Below are 18,109 nucleotides of genomic sequence, written 5' to 3'. Positions count from 1 at the left end.
TGTCCTTTACGTGTTGCAGGATCTTGTTCTTTACAGAATGCAGCAATTTCTTAATCCTGTGTCCTCATAAATAATTTGTAGAAAGGGACTACCAGGCTGTAACTGCCATTCTCTCCTTTGGGCACTGTGATTTCTACATTAATCCAAATCATCTTGTCACGGAGGTCTAATGTGTAAATGTAGTCAAGTAGTGTTAGGTTTCATCCTAACACAAGTCTCTAAGATGTATGTGCAGATGAGATGGTTGCTCTCCAGAAAGTTATTTGATTAAGCAGCAAAATTAATCAAGCCTTTATGGATACAGTGAAATGGGAAGAGTTTAATTATGTGAGGTTCTGGTTCACATCTGTGTTAGTTTAAGTAAGACTTACTCTACTATTTGTTAAGGTTGCAAACCTGTATGCTGAGTGTCAAGGTCCCTCTTTGGGGGAGTATGGCTTCCTGGTGATTGAAGAAATTGCTCGTGAGGAAATTTCTGCTTTTGTTTGACATTTTAGCAGCTAAATAAATAAAATCTCAGGTCTCGCCAGGTCTTTGCGAGCTTCTTCAAAGATGAGATGTTTTCGGGTAGTAAAGGCTGCCCAGGCTGTTTGTGGCAATCCAGCAAAGTCATTGCCATGTAGGTTAGCACAGCTGGAAAGATCTCCCCAGCTACTGGCATATGTCTGTGCCTGCAATTGCTAAAAAACTTTGAAAAATGGCAGTATGGTCGTAAGCTACTTCGCTAGATAAGGCACTTAGAATGGTTGTCAGGGATTTTTTTCTATACTTGATGATGGTGATCCAACTGGTTACTAAAATAACTTCTTATGCATTTGAGGCAGAGCATCTCCTGAGGCTGGCTGCCAGGAACACCCTGAGGAAGGCCAGCCCCCAGCCACAGGCTGGACATCTTGGGGGAGGTCACTGCTGGGCGCATGGTGGGAATTTGTGGTTTATGGAGCCAGTGTGGAACCAATTGGAGGTCATTTGCTGCTTTCTCATTCCTACTTTAAGAGGGACATTACAGTAAATAATGTCTGTGAAGAAGAGGGAAAAACACACTGTGGTTTGTTTGACCTGCTTCTCCTTTTGTATCCCTTTGAAGTTGGTAAGTAAATAATTTGGGCAACGAAATCAGCGCTCCACAATGTTCCTTTGTTTCTTCTGCTGCTCTACCTTCCCTTCCTGCTCTTGGCCCTCCTCCCAGCCACTGCTTGGTTAGCCTGGGCAGCAAAACGGGTGTCCTGAGGAACTGCTGCAGCACAGGGCTTAAAATGTTTCCTGGGAACCTAATGGAGTCAAACAAATTAAAATGAAATGCAAAGAAAAAGTTTACACACTATTTATTTGTCATTTCTCAGTAGGGCATACTGCAAAGTGGAAGACTTCCTCCCTCGAAAAGATATTAATACTAATTTAAAGGCTATGGAAGATTGCAGTCACTGTTTTTTCAGATGATTATAGACTTGTCTTAATTTTCAGTAGTTTCTTTCATTATTTGAAAATAGTTTTTGCTGTATCCACAAAATATTGTGGAGAATGTAAAGCTGGACTTCTGAAAAAACTGCTGTGGATTTATATACCTCTTTAGACACAGGGCTCAGCCAGCTGCTCAACTGGTGTAAATGGCATCTGCCCTGAAATTGGTGGTTGGTGAAATCCCCAAATGTGTGGTCACCCCACCACCCGCCCCCCATAATGCTCTGGGGTCCCAGTGCCAGCAGGAAGGAAGACTGGAGGTACTCGCCTGCCCAGCAATGCCTCAGGCCCATGATGTTGCCCTTTGTTTTTGTTACCTGCTTGCACCCACTGCCAGGAAAAGCACAGGGGTCTGATATCTTTCATCATTCTCTGGAGAAGTGATGGGTTTAGGAACTGGTTGCATGGTGGTCTCTCTTTTGTTACAATGACGCAGTAAAGAGCTGATGCTCTTGACCCAGGTTTGCAGCGGAGAGGTTAGAGATGAAGCACTTAACTCTGGATTTTGCTCCATCATCTCAAAAAGCAGTGAAGGTACAAACGCGTTTGTTTGTAGGGCGCACAATTCTGTTAGTGATGGAGGTCAGAGTAGCTGTATGAAAACCTAAAATGTTGATAGACCACACCAGTGGATTTGGATGGCATCTGGCAAAAACCTTGTATTTTCCCTGATCATTTCTCTTATCCCACGTGACCAGGGAGGGCCCAGGTTTGACTGGAAAGAGTTGATTTCTTTTTTAGGTACTTACCTGTTCTTATGCATTACTCAAATCTTCTTTCAAACACAGGCACAGAACTCCTTCTTGACTGAGTTATTATTGTATCTTTTAGTAAGCTGTAGCTATTACTTCAGGGAAAGCAATGTGGAAGACGAGACGAATCTCATTTCTCCTCATGAGGCTTCTTGTCAGAGCTCGCAAAGCCACAGCCTCAACTCAGTGGCATTTTGTTCACTTCGGCTGTGTCCATTTGCAGCTGTGGCTCTTCAAAAAATGCTGATTTTTGGCTGAATCCAAAATACAGGTATACAAACTCAGTTTTCTGCTCTCTCCTCTCAAGGGAAGGAGGAGTGGGAAGGAAGGACAGGCTGGCAGCTCCCCACCAGCTCTGCGTCCTGGCCTCCACACAGGGTCAGGGGAGCACACCTTGTCCCAGGCACCATCATGAAGGTGGGAGTGCAAAAGGATGTCAAACTGGGAGAGATGAGGCAGAGGGAACTAAGGTTGCTTCAGGGGTCTTTGTCCCAGTGGGAAGAGATTGGCAGCCAAGGGGCAGCAGGTAGTGGGAGTCTGTAGCCAGAGAGGCCGAGAGAGAAATGCTGGTGCCGGTTGGGGCTCACGCGGCAGGGTGAAAGAGGGCAGGTAGCCGCTGGCTGTGTGCATGAGGTATAACATGTATTTAGCACTGGAGTGAGTCCAAGTCCATTATTAATTGCTTAGTGAGGATGAATCAGAAGGATGAAAAAGGCAGCTGTTTGCTGCCAGGATATTGTAGCAATGCTTTTGAAAACGCACTTTGATACCCTGCTATGTACCCATTTTGTAGTTGGCGGTATAAACATGTTTGGTGGAAGGTGCAGCACATGGAAACTTTTTATAGCAGTTATTTGAAAAACTGTAGCCTCTTCCCTAACTCAGAGGGCGATGTGCTGACTGCTTGGATGAAGGTGCTGTGCGCACATTGTGCGTGTGAGCAAGAGGTGGAAAAGCCTGGGGAGCAGAGGAGCGAGAGGCCAGGGCTCAGCTTGTGTACTGGGCTTGGGAACAGATGGGAGGAGGGAGTAAGCCTAGCCAGGTGGTTTTGGGTGACAGTAGGGTACTTGAAGGAACTAGCATCATTTTCAGAGATTTCTGATTCTGGAACCATCACCATTTTGCTAAAGCCACAGTTATCTGTCAGGGGCTGTGTCCAGGGCAGCTCACAGCATGAGGCTGGAGCTTGTTCATGGGCATGGATTTCATCACCTATGTCCTTTCTGGGCAGGTTAGATCCTGGAGGGGTCCAGCAGCTGTGGTCAGACCCAGCCCAGACACAGCTGCTTGGAGATACTCCTTCACCTCGTCCCACACACATCCATCACGTACATGTCTGAGGATGGGAAATGGTACTACCTGCCAGCCACCTGGTACCTCCTCTCACCCTCTCTGCAGGGACATGCACTGGTGTCTTCTGGTGAGGTCTCAGGTTTGGTTTTACATGCATGCACTGCTCTCAGTGAGCACTGTGTGAGAGAGGGCAAGGTGCAAGTGGTGTGCCCGCTGCTGTGGCAGAAGGTGCCAGTCATGGTTCTCGCTTCTTGGGGAGCTATTTCCATCATCTGCCATAGGAGACTATTTTTATCTGTGGTAAACAGTCTTAATTCCAGCACTCTGTGATCTTTGGTACAACCTGTGCATAGGCCAACAGGCAGGCGCCCGCAATCCAGAGACCACGATCTTGATCTTGATTCAAATGCCTGTGGGAACTCAGTTTACAAAGCGTGTTTGATGTGCTTTTAGTAAGTCCTGGTGCTGAGGGGAGATTTTATTAAAACTAAGCGTGTTTAGACTTTTAGACTTTCTGGCTGCTGAGTACCATGTGCTCAAAGAGTTTGCTTTGTTCCCGTCCAGCGAGAAGTGATGAAACCTGGATGTCTGAGACAAGGCTGCCAGCTTCTTGCCAAATGGGGTGATAGAAAGCAGTTCTCAGAAGTAACGCTAAGTGAAAATTTAGTGTTAGCAAGAAATACTGAGTTGAACTGACCGATTGAATACACGTATTTCCATCCAGAAGAGCTGTGCCTATAGAAGAGAGTGCAACATCAGGTATTTAAACCATAGTTTTCATACAGACAAACAGTTGTGTTTTAAACTAAATCTATTTGAGGCTTGGCCAGTAAGTTTCTACTGCAAATCAAAATTTCATGTGGAAAATAATCACAGAATCACAGAATCATTCAGGTTGGAAAAGACCCTTGGGATCATCGAGTCCAACCATCAGCCCTACTCTACAAGGTTCTCCCCTACACCGTATCCCCCAACATCTCATCCAAACGACCCTAATGGTAGTATTGTTCACATTTTCAAGTGAATATATATGTTTTGAACTCCTTACAATTTGCCTCCTTTTCTGAGCCCTTGGTATATTAGTGGGGTTATAAGTTTTTTACTACATTCAGTCATTAAATCTCTCTTTGAATGAATTATCAGATGCTGAGTTTTATTCTACCTTCCCTCTATACCTTCAGACTCCTTCCCTAGGGTGCATTTTGCAGCAAATTTCAGTGTAAGATTTTTCTTTGCTCTGGTAATCTTGCTGAGAAAGTCAAAATTTAGAGCTGCAGTCAGACTTCTCTGTAAGAAGCAATAGTTACTAAGACTTGGTTTGACTTTTTGGACATTGCTTCAGTTCTTGTGGCAAACAAGCTTTTGTCGTGATCTTTTCCTTTGAGGCAGGCAAGGGACGTTACAGGTGCAGGACAATGCCACGATTGCCTCTCAATCAGTTGGAGTGTTTGAATGCTTATGCTCCACCAGTGAAAAGTTGGAAAATAGCATTTATGCTTTCTTAGCACAAAAGATGTTCTGGTGCTAATATGTTTCAACACTGACTCAAAGGCAGATTTTAAAAAAAGGAGTTTCCCTGGGAACAAGACCTCGTATAACCTCAACAGAGAAGGATGGCAGGCTGAGGTCTCTGGTGCACAGTTTTGCCTGTACGCTTTCTGCAAAAATGTGACCTGAACAGTTGTCAGGGTCTTACTATGATAGCGATGTCTTTTCAGCTTTTTGAGGAGAGTTTTGTACCACAGAGGATACTTGGGATTGTACCGAGGTGACACAAGCCAGAACATAGCCCAACGAGCTAAAGACTGTGTGCACACTAGACTTTTCATTTTAAGGAGTTCATCCCTGTGACATTTTGTTGTGGTTGTATAACTTTTCCCTTTGTTTTCCCATTTCTTTCCCAATAAGGATAAGTTGCAAACCAACCTCCAGATTGTAGTTACTTTATTTTCATCAGCCTAGCTAAAGTAAATGCTTACAGTTAGATATATGCAGTTTAAATTAAAGGCCACAGGCAGTTCTTTTTTAACTGCACAGCAGTTGGCTACACAGGCAGCAAGGTTGTCCCGTGTCCTGCTGGAAGTGATCTGGTTTTACACTGCCTGGACCTATGTGGACCCCTCTCTGGGTTCAGAAATTGATAGCTCATGTACTGTATTGCTCCTTATATTTTTATTCCTGCTGCAGAAAATTTCCATTAAAAGATGATTTGCTCAAGAGGCCAGTTTGCCTTTCATCTTGGGTATTATGCATTCTGAAATCAATAGCGTTTGGATAAAAAACTGGAAAAACTGATGTTTTTTAAAGCATGTGAACAAGCAGATCTGAAAAAACATATTTAATATGTTTTATGGTGATATGATTTTGGATTTTTGTCTACTATTCACCTCTATTCCAAGCATGAACCTGCAACAAAATTAAATAGCAGGCAACAAAGCTAGTAATAATAATAAGGCTTCAAAGTAAATGCTGTTGCTTGTGAAAAAGCAGTTGAGTTTGATGAAATGGCAGTGTAATTATATAGTAGGAAGTTAAAGTTTGATAGCTTGGACCTTATCTTTGCACAGTGTGCCACCTTCCCCCCAACCCCCGGTATGGCACGTTTCTTTATCAACACTTCATTTCTAGTTCATTTTTAAATAATCTTATCAAACCTTAAGTTTGTTTCTCCTAGTGATTGTGGAAGGAAATTCAGATAGTAATTAAAACGCACAGACCAAAACAGTTAAACCAAAATATCCCCAAAAGTAAAATTTTGGGTAGTTAAAGTGAACGTTGTGAATTCCCAGCTTTGCAGAATTCTTTGTTTTATTAACACTTCTAGGACTAGCTTCAGTTTTGCAGTGATAAAGGGTAACAGTATACAAGATTCCTATGTGAAGAGTGCCTATGCCCTAACTGACCTAAAACTGAGGACTGCCTGTTGTATGCATGTACGTATGGCAGTAGTTCCACTGTTGCATTATTTGGAAGATTCAGCAGAATGTCATAGCTTAAGCTTTAACATATAAATTTTAAATTACTAGTACACTTTTAAATAGTTCAGTAAAAATTGCTTCCTTTAGTAGTCAAGGTCTCTTATCTGATACCTGCTTCCTTCCCCTTTGTGGATGCTTCCTGTTTTCTATGTCAGTCCCCACATCCCCCCGTGTATTTCCATGCGCCTTTTCCTGTTGTCATACGTTCTGCTGCAGCTGCTCCTCAGACGCCTCTCCACCAAGGAAAGGCTCCAAAGCCAAGCTGGCTGCTACACAGTGCCACAGAAACACACTTTGCAGGTGCCTACCCTCACCTCTTGAGCAAGGAGGCAGCAGCGCTTACATCTGCGGGCATGCTACCATGAAGTAGCCTGTGTACCATCAACGATGCACATCCCACTTTTGAAGTGCCTCTTGTGTCTTTGCCTTGTCCCCTGTGCTTTCTGTATCGTGTAAGAAAACCAACAGGAAAGTAAGATGAGTCAGGTCCGTGATAGTACGTAGTTAAATGATGTCTGTGCTTTCATGTATGATTCAGTTACCCTCTGATGGCTCTCTCTATGGAAATAAAATGTGGAATGATAATTGGGAGAAAACTATTTAGGAAGGATCCTACCTATTACATGTGGAATTGCATCTTCAGGGTTTCAGCAGGGTTTGGCTGTAAAACAGAAAGTCAGAGAGACTCCGTTTGTACAGGACTGACAAGCACATCTCAGTTTATAAGTGTTTCCAACCCTCCTTTCTACTTCTTTAGAAGAGAAGTATGACTGTATTTATTTTAGTTACCTATGTTCGAACAACAGCGTAACTGAGGTGGAGTATTATAAAATACTTTTTTAAAAGGTAGAAGCGCACGTGAGACATGGTTATGCGGCCAGTATTTTCTTACACATTTTTTATTGAGGAGTATGTTCTGTTTCTCTTCCTTGTTTTTTTCTCCTACTGCAGGGGATGGATGTGGGCACATGGTGATGTATCAAGACAGTGGGACCCTGGCATCCAAGAACTATCCTGGGACATACCCAAACTACACCCTTTGCGAAAAGAAAATCCAAGTGCCTCCGGGAAAACGCCTGATCTTAAAAATTGGAGACCTGGATATTGAATCACAGAAATGCGAATCCAGCTACCTTACCATCCAAAGCTCTTCAACACTGCATGGTATGTAAAAGATAAGGCAGTGGTCAACGCATGAACTGGTAAAAGCATGAGTAAAAGCTCAACAAAATGCATGAAGTGTCAGCCTTTGTCCTTTCCTCTTCCTTTTTATATTCAAGTGTGTCGTGGTGAGCACCTGAGGCCATTGCTCCTCACAACCTCCTGCCAAGGCTGGGGGTGTTGCCGTGCTGTGCCACAGAGGGGCTGCTGGGGCCACAGGGTCTTGTGCCCGTCTCTGGCACACCCACTGCTGTACTGTCGCAGCTTTGATACAGCAAGGACGTGGGTCTGTATCAGCCCTGTCCCCCTTCTTGGGTAGGGGAAGAGCTAGCTCATGAACTAGACAGAGACAAGATGAGAATTGGAGTCAGTGATCCTGCGTGTCTCTATTTCCTAGGCAGTTCAGGGCTCAGAGAGGAGGTAACCTTTATTATTGCTAGCTATTAGTCACTGATAACCTTTGCTAATGTACAGCCTTTAATACTTGCAGATATTGAATGCATGCAGCCAGTCTGTAAGAGATACACACAGGAAGATAAGTGAGTTATCTGCTATAGCTGTGCACTTAAAACAATCATAACGACAACAGGATCCTCCCCAGGGAGAACCAGAGGCCTTCCTCAAATTCGTTTTCCCAACCCATTGTCACTGAAACATTTGATCTGCTCTTTCTAGAAGAGTCAAACTGATTTTCAAGTCAGTGCACCCTTTTTCAGAAGTCTTAAAAGTCTTAAATTTCAGAACTTAAATTCAGGGCTTCAAGGAGTTCCACAGTGCAGGAATAAGCTCATGAATTGACAATTCATAAAATTTTGCCTGCTGGGAGTGGGCTGTAGCCCTTCAGTCAGCTGAGGCTGAATATGCTGTACTGGACTTAACAAGCAGAATGGATTCAATGGGAAAAGGCGATGAAGAGATGAGCTATGCAGAGCCTCTGCAGGTTTCCAGATGACCCAGCTCATTGCTTGGCTTAGTAAAGTATGTGGTTCTCCTAAGATGAGGACTTATAAGATATCTTAGTAGTACAGAGGGATGATTGTCTTTCATTCATAAGCCATGATAGGCCTACCACTCATCTAGTAAGATAAGATCAAGTGAGGTATTAAATCCTTGCTTGCATACGAAGGTAAAGGTAATTATTGTTCTCGTGGGGGAGGTATTACATTTGAAACAGCCTTCACTAAGCATGGGCAGTGACATGTTGATATCTAAGCATTGCATAGAGCTTGATTTGAGGCATAAGGAACATCTCTGTTTGTGTGTGCTGGGATTTTTTTATGTTGTTTACTTCATTTCAGAACTGTAAGTAATGAGTTGTGTTCACCTGAAGCAGTCTGTCTGTACTTGGCAGTAAGAGATAGGTGTTTAGTATTGCATTATCATATCTTTGAATAATTTTTATTAATGCTATCCTGACATTTCTAATCAAAGGCTTTTCTAGGAAGCAAGGGTAAATCAATATATTGTTTTCTGAAGTGAAAATTTAAGCTTGAATATTGATTGAAATTCTGGATCCTTACACATCAGCCTGAAGACATCTTCACATAGTTCAGTCCTGCAGTTATTCAGCCTCTAAACACAGAATACCTGTGTATTATGCAATCAAATCCATATAATGAATTCCTTTAAAGTATTCCCACACCCATTTTCAGAACTGATTGGTAATGTCTGATGCATGTGGACTATAATTTGCATTCTCGGTAACGAACTGCACAATTAGCAGATTTTGCTCATATCTGATTAAACAAGTTTTATAGCTTAGGCAGACATACCATCTGTAATGGTTTTTGTGGTCTGCAGCTCGCTGTAGACTTTCCCACTAGCATGCCTACAGAGTTTCTGCTCTGCATTCAGGTAAATCTGTGCAGAATAACAGTGTGGAAATAGTTGCTATATTCATAAATTCATAATATCACTTGTGTTTTAAAAGACACAGGAAAATCATAGATGAGATTAGAGCTTCTCTAAGTCAGTCGTCTCAATAGTTTTGCTATAGCTCTGGGTTTTAATATGCATTTATGTAAGCAAAAGAAGCTCTGAGAGTAAGCACTGCTAAATCCATTCAGTCTGTAAAGTGTCCTTTCAGGTAGCTGTTTCTGAGCCCAGATCTGCTCTTCGCAACCCTCCCCTCTTCATGAACGTCTGCAGGCAGGTCAACATCTTCCCTTTAGCCAATAAGATACCGACCTTTGCCACTGAAATTCTTTCATAGGATGATGGAGAGTTGAAAAGATTTTGCAGGCATTGAAAACGTCTGAGCAATTACAAACTAATCTTTGCATGTTTTCTGTATTTGACCTGAGTTTAAAAAGGAAAACCTAAAAAGCTAAGTATGAAAGCTGGCAGTGTGAATATTACTGATGTTTCAAATTAGCTGAGCAGCCTTTACACTTTATTTAAGAGGTTTGCAATTATAAGACAATAAGGTCCAAAGAGAAATACGTTTTAAATACCATGCTGATCTCTTCAACTCTACAGAAAACAACAGAGTGAATGTTGGTATGTATACAAATGTCTATTGAGGAGTGTATCTGAAGCTTAGAAAATTGGTCAGAGACAAAACACTAGGTTATGTGTGTAAATATAAGCTTAGTGTAAACAAGTCTTCAAATGACAAAGTATTGTTTTCCTTTCAGATTTGTCCCACCTGCTGTCTTTACCTTTAACTGTAATTCATTCATCGTTATAACCTGCTGGGATTCATGCAATACAGCAGGGAGTAACTCAATTCATTTTTGGGATATTTCTGAGCCATGCAGTAAGGGGAGGCTGTTATATACAAATGAATGGATTAATTGATTTATGTTAGCCATAACATTGATTTCTTCACTTTTGTGAGTTGGAGACTACAGGTTAGACCACTTACATGCAAGTTTTATTTAAGTTTGGGGCATTCCTCAAATTTTGTAGACTGATAGAATCTGATTCCTTCTTAGAAAAGCATGTAACGTTGTTGTGTATGCCGATCTACTGAAGCCTCCCTGCTCAACTTGAGACACAAACGTGACACTATGGTTCTTCTCACCTTTGACATTTCTCAGCTTTGATGGACCTGTGAAGGCAGCCATTCCATTTAGATTTCTCCAATATTGCAATCAAAAGATGGTCTTTAAATAATCTTAATGAAGCTCTAAAACTGGAGTCACAGAGTGGCTGAACGCTATCTCTGGCTTATTGTTCTGTAGACTATTTTTTTCAGTGTTCACTGGAGGAAAAAACCTGTAGCAAGCCTCTTCTTTCAAACTGTTAGATTTGTATCCAGATTTAGATGTGAAAATATTAATCGTCAGTCAGCAAAGGTAGTCTAACACCAGTTTTGGTGAAACTGAGTCACCTTTGTCTGACAAACCTTTAAATATCAGCACAGCTTTGCACATGTTGCTTCTAGGAGAAATAGATTATCATGTTCTGTTAGGTTTGCACTGCATGAAAATATGGGGGGGGAGTTGTCCCACAAAAGGAATCTAGAATAAAAATTAGTATGAAGCATGATCTCATGGTGTAGACAAGGTGCAACCTTTACTGAAATGCTTTTCTTCTTGAGTTAATTGCATTATCTGAGCATATTAAAAATACTGAGCTCTGATAAGAGCTTCTGATTTTTTAATTAGTTAAAGGGATATGGGGAAGCAAGATTAACCATGTGGGTCCTCTAGTTCTCAAGAACAAAACTTGCACTACTTATGAAGGTGTAACATAAATGTTTTAAAAGTTTGACAGGAACTGCTTTCAGTCAGCTTCTTTTCATGTCTTAATCAGATTTCTGTACCTCTTTTGACCCTTTTTTTTCTTGCTTTTCTCCCTCTCTTTCCCCAACTAATGGCTTAGTATTTTTTCCCTTAATTTTGTGAGATGATCATCAGTCTTGACTGGAGAGATAGATTAAAGAAGAGATAAGTGCCTACTTACTTCTTCATTCACTTGCAGTCAGTAGGAGGTTGATGTGTTCCTCTGGGGTGGATGTCAGATCTGCTGAGTGACTAGTAATAATTTGGAGAGTTAGTGCAGTTAACTTGTTCTTGCATAATTTACAGCCAGTAACTAGTGTGAAATAGAGAAATTACTGAAAATGCTTTCTCCTCCCCGCACCCAGTCAGTAACGGTTGTTAGACAAATTGAGCATTTACTGATGTATGAGTGTCTGATGGCTGCTGAGAGAGTGTGTGCACGTGTGTGTATGCACACGTGTGTGTGTATGCACATGTGTGTGTGGTGGGGGGAGGGGGTGCAGGAGAACTGAGGGACTTCGGATCCCTCCTACCTGTCATCATGACTTGAGGGGATTCATCGAACCAGTCTTTCCTTGTTATGTAGTGTAATAAATGTCTTGGTTGAATAAAGGGTGTGTCCAGGTTTCTTTTTTGCCCCTCAAAGGAAACTTGTTATTACAGTATTGTTTCTGGTATTTCAGGAAATCCAGGGGAATGCCCAGACAAGTTCTTGCTGAAGATCAAGTCAAGCAGTTTCTTAACAGTCAAAACTCTTCTAACAGTTGGGTTTCACCTGAGTGGTTGCAGTATCCTGAGGTTTCAGCTTTGGAAAGATTTATGCAACAAAGAATGTTTGCGTTTGTTTCATCAAATGAACTCTTTTTTTCCTTTTAGCTGCATAAAGTGTATTGTGTATTTTTCTGTGGTTTTTGTTAAACAGCTACAGTTCTTACTAACAATTCCTAACTGTTGCTGTGCTTCTGTCTTTGGGTTTGGCTAAAACCACAGCCATATTAGAAGTGGGGGATCTCACCTGAGGTCAAGCAGGCAGACCTACAGCCTGTGCAGGTGGCCCAGACCCTCCCTTTTTAAACTGTAATTACTTCTCCAGCCTGACTCTACTTGGATGCCTTTTTTTTCCTTTATCACAGACTTTGGCAACCCTTTGGAAATGCGAACTGAAAGTTACATTTGTTTTTCCTAAAATGAGAAATTCTTACCACTCAGCCTGAGGTCAGACTGTGTTACACAGAGTTAAATGTTGAATAACCGGGCTGTCTCATCCTGACTACTCTGTCAACTCACATGTACTGAGTATTAAGCACCACCTGCCCCATATCCTGCAAAGAAGGACATAGAGCAGAACTTTTCATTTCCTGGCACATCCTTGCAGGGTGACACTGATTATGCCTGTGCATGTTCATGGCAAGGTTGGAGCGAAGACGACCTCTCTCTCCTCTCTTCTCTGTCTCTCCTCTCTCCTCAGAGAGGAAGAGTTACTGCTTATGAAAGTGAAGCATTTGTGTGAATGTGGGATGGAGATGAATTTCAAGAATGCACATGTTTTCATACAACAAATCCTTGCTGTTTTTCTGAACTGTTTGTGAGTGACTTGCACTCTGGCTGAGTTTTTAGCTCTGAAATGAAGCAAGCATGATCCATGTTCATCACATGCCCTGTCTTTCCCCAGCTACTGAGTTACTTGCAAATTTTGAGAAAAGTCTACTGAATATAAGGGTCACAATTTAAAACATTGTTTTCCCCAAACAAATGCATTAGGAAATTATAATCCTGGAGAGGCAGAACCATGGGATTTTTGCTACGCATTGCTCGCCAGACATGGCTTACTCTGCAAGTAAAGAGAAAAAAGGGAGAAGATTCCCTGTTGAACAGAGGATGGCATGAGTTGATATCTAAACCAGGTTTCTTAAAGACCTCTGCAAATGTCAAACTGCAGATTTCAAATGCCATTGAGGAATTTGAAAGCAGAATGAGCGTAGTGAACCGGACATGCAACAGCTAAAGAGGGAAATAATTACTTTTGAAAGGAAGCAAAATCCTTACAGAAGAGACAGAAAGTGTTAAGAACTACAGAAACAAACGGCATGTAGGCATTGCCAGCTGGTGTGAGAGAAGAGAGTCCTCTAGGCACAGCACTTCTTAAGGGAAGTAGAAAAAATAAAGGAACATAATTCAACAAAGCAATCTCAGGAAATATGCCAGAGCCTGGTTGACAGTAGAAGTAAACTAGACCTCATAAAACCAGACAATGCTGTAAAGATCATCTGACTTGCAAGACAACACTATTATGAAAAAGACAAAAGCAGTAGACTATTGCTAACATTTAAAAAATAAACAACACGTAAAATAGTCTTTTCAGTCTCCAGAGGAGCTAGCCAAAGGATATCCATGAGACAATTTACTGTGTATCTTGCAGGATGTTAATACTGCTTTGAAACAGTGATTCTAAAATAAAAGTATTATTTCATTTAAGCCACCTAAACCATACCGACAGATCAGAAGTTCTGGATGAAAGGCATTAAATGTTAGTTCAATTATAGAGAATATTAAATTAGGTACATCTGAAATCCCTAGGCCCCTAATAGCTCTCCTGCAAAATTTTAAAAATATATATATATTAAAGAATCTGGAGCGAACAGACGGAACCACAGTTGGGTCAACTTGTTAATGAGACACAGAAAAAAGAAAAGGCCCTGGCATCTAGATGTAGTAATACTGAAATATGGAGAACACCTACTCAGTTTCATGACATGTAACACATCTGTTTATTAAATCAAACTCTTTGTTCTTAGTAAACAAACAAAATAATCCTGCCTACTTACCCCAGCAGAGCTCTAGCCAAATCACTTTAACAGGAAATGGAGAGAGATGGAGAGATCAGCATTCATGACTCGTTTTTCAAGCCGAATATGCAAAACAACCCACCTCACAACTAACATTAGAAGATGAAAAACTGATAACGTGATCTGGCAGTTCTCAAAAGGGATCTTAAAAAACTTTTGGCTTAGTCCCAGGTTTAGGAATTAAAAATTTATCCAGAGTCAAGTCCAAATGCTGCAGTAAAAGTTAAGAGGGCCCTATAAACACGGTTCTCGTTTCATACTAGTTACAAACCAAAGCTTTCTCCATCATCCCTCCTTTCCACTATAGTTGTACAGTATTCATATAGAGAGCCTGGAGAAATCAATAAATCCTAGGTGGAATGGACAGAGAATATGGGGAGCACATACGAGTTTTAAAAGTAAATGTTAAAGTTGTGTTTTTGTCACCTGAATTGCAAGTGGAAAATACTGACTAATAAATACAGTTTTCAGATTAAGTCTACAGATGCTGATTGGTTTTAATCTTCTCATGTCTATAAAATCTCACAATCTAGGTATTCAAGGTAATAAGTGTGTCAATGGAAGGTAAATCTAATAGATGTTACTGTGTATATAGAAAGTGCATCTAATTCAGGCACACCATAAGCTGAAATCAGGGAGGCTGGAAGACTATCCTTTCTCTGGGTTTACAACATTAAAGGAAATGTATGGAAGTGCATAGGAAAAACACTATTTTTCTAAAGAAAATTAGAAAACAGAAGAAAGCATAAAATTCTCTCATCAGTCAAAACTGAACCCAAAGAATTGTCTTGACCCTGAATCAGTTCTATTTTCTAAGCATTACTAGTTGTCCCCCTGGGGAATTTCTTGGAAGACAGTCAATGTAAAATAAATTGGGAGGAAAATGAGAATTCGAGGTTAAAAAGGTCACTCTGTAAAATGGAGAGAGGTTCTGCTAAACCTAAACCAGTATTATTGGATAAATCAAATTGGAAAGGTGCTTACACTGGTCATTTTAAACAAAAAAGCACCGAAAAGAGTGCGTGTTTCTAGTTCTTTCAGGGAGTAAAGAACCTCTAAGCCAAACCGGTATCTGAACAGTTCCTCTAAGAACAGCAATAGAGAGGTGAGATAATACTTAACATTTTTTTCTAAACTCTACCTCTTAGCGCTCATTTCTGTATATGATAGCATGGAAATAAACTCTGCTAGATCTGCAAGTCTGAAAGAAGTCAGAAGTCCAGCAGTGTAGTGCTGGTATGGCATCACCTGAATTATTGAGAGGAAAAGCGTTGAAATATTTTGCAAGGCTTCCTCAGTTTGCAACAAAAGAACAAATGAATGTTTTGTAGTATTAATAAATGCCTCCTTTTTTTTTTTTTTTTCCAAATCTATGCAGAAAACTAATAAACTTTTGGAAAACATTCCTTCTTTCATTGTATACTTTTTCTTGCTTCTATATCCTTTAAGGAATTAATTTCCCTAGTTTTGAGCTACCCATGGGACTCTTTCAGTACACCAGAACTGCTCTTGGCAGAAGACAACCATAGCCTGGTAACCCTTCTTGGATTTATTACTTAACAGTAGAAACTTGTCTTTAGGCATTGTATGCTGATTTCTTAAGCTGATTGTTTCTGAATTTTTGGCTTTCATTTGGATTATACATCTCTATGTGTCTAGACTTTTTTATTTTATTTTATTGTTTTAGCTTATGACATGTGTGATTTGTTTGTATAATTATCTGGAACGTATGTAGACTTGCTACTGGAGGAGACACATAGTCCTGATCCAGCCAGTGTGTGGTTGAGTGAATCAGCCATCTAAATTATACCTACAGAGTAGATAGGTCACTGCCAATTGCTGCGAGGGAGAAAGCCAAAGAGCACTTGTGAGAAAATATGTAGAGACAGTCCTTGAGAGAAGAAAAGGACTAAATCTTTCTCAGGCATTTTATTTTGAAGAAATGCAATGCCTCCCTGTCTTCTTCCCCTTTCTCTCTCTTGAAAAAAAAAATATCTAAAAGTTAGCACTTTACTTCTCCCACTGCAATCTGACACAAAAGACCTTCTCAAATAAATCACTCGTGCAGTTGTCTGGTATGACACAGTGTCAGATGCTGTCTTTTTGATAAGTTCATTTCCTAAGCAAGTTGTTTAACCCTTTTTATAGACATTGTTTTCTCTAAGTTGTGAGTCATTTTCAACACACGAGTACTCCAGGGAAATGTCACATTCAACTCTCATTTCTCTGTCTGCCTGGCTTTGCTGTATGATTTTTGTAAGCAAAAAGACAGAATTCCTCCTTTGGTTTGTCCCATTCTGCTAAGAATTGGATGTCATTGGCTCTGATCTGGCTACTCTATAGGCTGATCTTATAGTTGTTACAAGGCCAATGAAGTATTTGGGAAAGCCCCCCCCAAAAAGTATCAAGCAAAATGAAGATGCTTTTAGAAGACCGTTAGGAAGGGTACCACTCATCAAATTTGTGTCATGCTGTGACTGTAATTTCTGGTATCCATCTCTGAAGTCAGTTCCAAGTTGCCCTGAAGTATATAACACCAATAAAATGAGGTTGTCTAGGAAAAATCAAAGTGATCATTTTTCATCCCAAGGACTCGCTTTAGGACACAAAAGCTGTCATTCACCTCAACAGAACAGATGGGTTGAGGGCTTGTAAAGGGTCTTGTTTGGTTTTTCTGTTGGGAAGAAAAAGCTGTTTGCCATTTTACAAAAACCTCTTCTTAGCAGTTTATATTGTAAGCATCCTCATGAATTCAAAAAAGTGTACCCAAACTGCTTTGGATTTTTTGTGTCATCTGTGCCTGAGGGCAGCCAGGGACAAGTATTTGCACCCAGGTGTGGTGACAGAAGGCAAGGGCAAAGACTGTGGCAATCTCAAAAGAAAGCTTCCCTCAGGAACTGACTTCTGAAGAAGCAAATGTAATTATTAAGAATCTTGGGCATGCCTGCTGTCACAAGAAAGGAGTGTCCCAAAGACTGTTCCAAGATACCGCAGTTGGTAGCTATAAAACCCTTATCTAATTCAATGTAAGCGCAAAGGCTCTTGTCTCCCTGTCCCACACCTTTCATCTTCCCCTTTCTCTCTTTTTCATTTAAAACTCTAGAGAACTGTATGCTTCAATGGTCTGATGATGTTTTTAAAAGGAAAATAAATTGAGAAATTTTCTGAGTAAAGTGGTTCTGCCTTGTAGTACAATTTGGCTCATGGCACACAGGTCCTTGAAAACCAGGTACCCTGTTTGTGATCTTAATCTTTCCTGAATGGCTGCTGTGCTACAGCAGCATGAGCTGTATAGGCCTGGGGAGTTTTATCTGGGGGACCCTGTGTAAGATCCCTTGGATTGCCTTTGAATGTTAGGTTCTTTCCTCTAATGAGTTACTGATGTTGTAAGTATGCTGTACTTCAAAGGCCAAAGGGCATTAATCATTCTCTTAAGGCTTATGTGATGAGAGAAGTGGATGCTGGAATTGCTACCATGGAGAAACAATTGGATCCTGGCTGCTCCTTGTCACGGTAACTTTGGAGCTCATAACCATAAAGGACTGAAGCCAAAACCCTTTTGTCAACATTTGGATTGGTACTGAAGGAGAATGAGCATGTTATGAAACTCTTTGCTAATCATGAGAATATTCCAGCCTAATTATGTCATCTAAACTTTTGAAATCTTCTTTGTTCTGTCTGTAGGGCCATACTGTGGTAATGTGATGCCCGTCCCCAGAGAAATCATTCTGGATAGCAATGAAGCGACTATTCACTTTGAGAGTGGATCCCACGTGTCAGGACGAGGCTTTCTGTTGTCCTATGCCAGTAGTGATCATCCAGGTAAAGTGAGATCAAAAGTACTAAAGGATTAGTGGCATAGTCGCCCCTATCTTCTCTATACACATAGA

General features: G+C 40.9%; 1 protein-coding gene across 3 annotated transcripts in view; it reads left to right on the top strand.

The window, feature by feature from the left end:
* DCBLD1 (discoidin, CUB and LCCL domain containing 1) overlaps positions 1–18,109 on the top strand; it is a 48,813-nt gene that overhangs the window by 8,703 nt on the left and 22,001 nt on the right. For all 3 annotated transcript variants that reach the window (XM_074819264.1, XM_074819263.1, XM_074819265.1), the window contains exons 2-3: positions 7,436–7,648; positions 17,904–18,041. In XM_074819264.1, the coding sequence (XP_074675365.1) occupies positions 7,436–7,648; positions 17,904–18,041 (351 nt within the window). The remainder of the gene's footprint in view (positions 1–7,435; positions 7,649–17,903; positions 18,042–18,109) is intronic.

The sequence above is a fragment of the Strix aluco genome, chromosome 3 (assembly GCF_031877795.1).
Source record: "Strix aluco isolate bStrAlu1 chromosome 3, bStrAlu1.hap1, whole genome shotgun sequence".
Classification (NCBI taxonomy): domain Eukaryota; kingdom Metazoa; phylum Chordata; class Aves; order Strigiformes; family Strigidae; genus Strix; species Strix aluco.
The sequence above is the reverse complement of the archived record's forward strand: the minus strand, read 5'-3'. Positions and strand labels throughout refer to the sequence as shown.